Here is a 3690-nt window from a genome sequence, read left to right on the forward strand (position 1 = left end):
TTAATTAACCCCCCCCCCCCCCCCCCCCCGAGTATAGGTCCTACATTTCCCACAATGCAAGTGAAAAGTGTTTTTACCTGACAGAGAAATACTCACAAACCTGGGACAAGGATTTCATGAACGGCGCGCTGATGTTACAGCTCCTCTGATTGGCCAGTCTGTCGTCAGAGTAGCACTCTATCTGGATATCTGATTGGTCCTGTGGGGAAGAGGAGGAGCCTGCTGAGTCGCACAGTCACCTTCCGTCTGACATGACGTGAATGTGGCGTGAATGTTACAGTACCAGCCGTATAGGTCGACCTCTAGTGGCCAAAGTAAGTATGACGGGAAGTCAGGTGACGTATTATAAAGAGTGAGAGAGTCTGCGAGTAAGAAGGTGGTTTGGTGAATGGAGGGCTCAAACAAACCACCCAGAAGGCCGACGTTCATATTATTTAAAGTTTTAAGTGCAATAAAATTACATCGGTAACAAGGGGTTTTCTCATATTAACGATAACGTGTTATTTAAAAAATGCCACCTTGCATAAAATGGGACAACAAAACAATAAGAAGACGTGGTATTTTCTGTCTGGATTCAGGTCAGCTAGGCAATATCGTTATCGTACTTTATTTTAGTTATCATAATTGTGAAGTAAAAATCTGATGTCATGACAGCCCTATCAGTGAGTTACGTTACGTGATGTACGTACCCTCACATGCCTAACCATGTTTTGTTGACTCAGCCAAACCAAACTGCAAACGTTAACCACGTGTTTAACATCAAGGTCCGGTACATCTGCTGCTGGTACTTTCCAACGGTCATATATGTTGTTTTGGGGAACGGGAGGTAAATTTATAATTCGGCTTTGGGGCAAGTGTTTGGGGTCAACAACTGTTGAACATGAAGAGTTTTTTGTATATTTTGTGCAAGTGTTAGAAATGCTCCCACTGCAAGTTACCTAAAATGTTTGCCTACAAGAATAACAGTAGTTTTCTTCCCAAACCCTGCCATGCACCACAACACCTTGACTATGAGGCTGGAGAAGAGGAGGTTGGAGGAGGTGGAGATGCGGATGGCAGCTCCGTAGGCGTTCTCTCCCTGATTCTCCAGTCGCGCAAACACCACCATCCTCCTCCGCCCGGGCTCCACAACAAACACCGAGCCCTCTGACGCCACCTGGTGGCTGCAGATTGACCAGGCGGGCCGGTCCCTCGAGTTGCAGAACTGCCTTCAGGTGAAACACAGAAAACGATTACCTGGGCTCCTTAATGCATGTCAATGATTCACGTGTGTTAATGAAGACTGGGTGTTAGGCTGCTCACTGAACATCCATGAGGTCAGTGTGAGAGTGGAGGATGAGGTCGGGAACGCAGGTATCTTCCTGCTCACAGCCGTTCCAGAAAGGAAGCTACGGCGAGAAGAAAAGGGATTATTCTTTGATGAGGCCGACTTAGACATCAGCCTCCATCAGGACTCTGGAGCTCAACAAAAACTCAACGACAGACTGAGAGACAAATGTGACACCACCTGGATGTAAATACCACGAGAAAATCTCACCTCGGCCCTCAGGATGCTCGACCAGTCGGGGTCCAACACCGGCCCCTCGTCTGGGCTCTGCAACCCCGTCTCAAGGACGACCGCAATGGGACGTCCGTAATCAGTCGTCTCCTGTTCAGAGAAACGGTGTGAGTGGTGTTTGTGTGTTCGGGGTTTCACACTGAATCTGACTCTCAATATTCAAAATCAAACACAAAAGAAGTGACAAATGCTTTCAGTTCCGTTATTGCAAAAAAACACCCTTTTCCTCAACATCACTCCTGAATCTTAACACAACTGTGTTTATTTGATCCACATGTTACAGCAGTGAGTGCCGCGCTAACGTCAGATCCTATTTACGCTCGGGAGAGGCTAGTTCGTTCGAAAGTTGGCCGCTTTATTTAAACCCTACGTGGGTTAGGGAGCTCGATTTAGCTGTGAGGGTGAGGAGGGGGTCAAGTGGCAAGGGTCTAGTTTCAGAAAGGCCGTAGGACTACATTTTAAAATGGAGGGTTATTCTGACCTGGATGGAGAAGCCGAGGCGTTGGCAGCTCTGACCTCCAGCCTGCAGAAACAGACTCTTGGGCTGCTGCCGGTCTGATTTGTCCAGAACAGCTCGAGGAGGAAAACGCCTCTCATCCAATCCCAGACTGTACCAAACAGCTGGGGGGACAAGGAGGAGAAAGGGGGCTTAAAAGAGGCAAAGCAGTCGTATCCCGCTCACATGCAGCACATCGAGACTGTAAATACACAGAGAACAGACTTTACAGGTCTTTCAGGTGATATGAGAGGAAGTGATGTCACCTGGTGTCCTCATTAGTGCAAACTGTACTTGTTATGTTTCCAAATGTTTTATGGTTATTTCTGAAAAGTTGGCAAAATGAAACATGAATCACTGAGTAGTTCTGTTGAATTCTGTTATGTGAATGTACGTAATAAGATTACATAGCCAAGCTCCAGTAACTCTAACACTTCATTTCGTCTCGGTTTCCAACTTCACACTCATGTAAATGTAATGAAAGGAGGAGCGGAGGCCTGTAAGAGCAAACGGTAGCAAGACATATTACTTTGTCCACTGAAGGGGAAGTAGAAGCTGGTACTGAGAAAATCATTGTTTATTCAGAAATTAAACCAGCATTATGTAGTGCGTGTATCTTTAAACTTCTTTGAAATCATTTTGATGCTACGCTGACTGGTAATAGGGTGAACAGCGTCTCTGTTATTACCACTCCAGGTCCGCAGTTCCTGCTAAAGTGCTATGTAACATTAGAATCCCACGCAAGACATTTATGACGACAACGCCGTAATGCTTACGGCGCCACATCACACCAACTAAACTCTTCAGCAAGCTGCAAGAAGAAGCAACATCATGTACAATCTGAGTTCTTCGGAAGAAGCTAGCTCCATTCTCCGTATGTATATCCTGGCAGAGGCCGAAAAGCTGAGCTGGCCTTCTTTCTACTGGACTCAGTAATGTTGCTTGTTTTGTCTTGTGTTGTCACACCTGATGTTTGGCTGTTAGCAACATTGTCAGCTTGCTACTTTTGGATCATAAGTGATGAAGTCATGACAAGTTCACGTGTACAGCTGTCCCTATTGACAGCGGTCAAACTGTAGGGATGCAAAATTGCAAAAAGTTATTTCAGGCAGGCAGCAAAGTCAAGCTCATCTCACATCCCAGCTACATCCGCTGAAAGCAGCCAATCTCAAGCCAGCCACATCAGCTCATGGCTCAGCTGATTCCCCTCTTTGCATCCATTGGCAAAGCTGCACCGACCTGCCTACCCCTGCTGCTTTGCAACCCGCCTCCACCTGAGCTCCTGCTTTCATGCTGTGTCTGACTAATCAATGTCATTTCTGTTGTCATTGACGCCTGCTTTGTTCTGAACCCCGCCGCTCTGCATGCCTCGGCATGTGGAAGGGCCGGGAGGTCCCAGAACAGAGCCATCCGGCCAAACATCCCTGCTGCAGATCGATAAAAGTTTATTTGACCAAAGTGGTCCTGACTCTCCGGGTGCTCTCCTCCCACCATCCAAAGACATGCAGACTAGGTTGATTGATGTCTCTAAATTGTGTGAGTGTGACTGGTTGTTTGTCTATGTGTGGCCCTGCAATGGACTGGCGACCTGTCCAGGGTGTACCCCGCCTTGAGCCCAATGTCAGCTGGGATTGGC

General features: G+C 47.2%; 1 protein-coding gene across 1 annotated transcript in view; it reads right to left on the bottom strand.

Annotated features, from left to right (window-relative positions):
• itga11b (integrin, alpha 11b) overlaps nt 1-3690 on the bottom strand; it is a 41163-nt gene that overhangs the window by 12591 nt on the left and 24882 nt on the right. The window contains exons 16-20 of the mRNA XM_046036981.1: nt 2040-2179; nt 1538-1648; nt 1303-1388; nt 1004-1208; nt 101-199 (exon numbers count right to left, since the gene is read on the bottom strand). Coding sequence (XP_045892937.1) covers nt 101-199; nt 1004-1208; nt 1303-1388; nt 1538-1648; nt 2040-2179 — 641 coding nt within the window. The remainder of the gene's footprint in view (nt 1-100; nt 200-1003; nt 1209-1302; nt 1389-1537; nt 1649-2039; nt 2180-3690) is intronic.

The sequence above is a fragment of the Micropterus dolomieu genome, linkage group LG22 (genome assembly GCF_021292245.1).
Source record: "Micropterus dolomieu isolate WLL.071019.BEF.003 ecotype Adirondacks linkage group LG22, ASM2129224v1, whole genome shotgun sequence".
In the NCBI taxonomy this organism is placed as follows: domain Eukaryota; kingdom Metazoa; phylum Chordata; class Actinopteri; order Centrarchiformes; family Centrarchidae; genus Micropterus; species Micropterus dolomieu.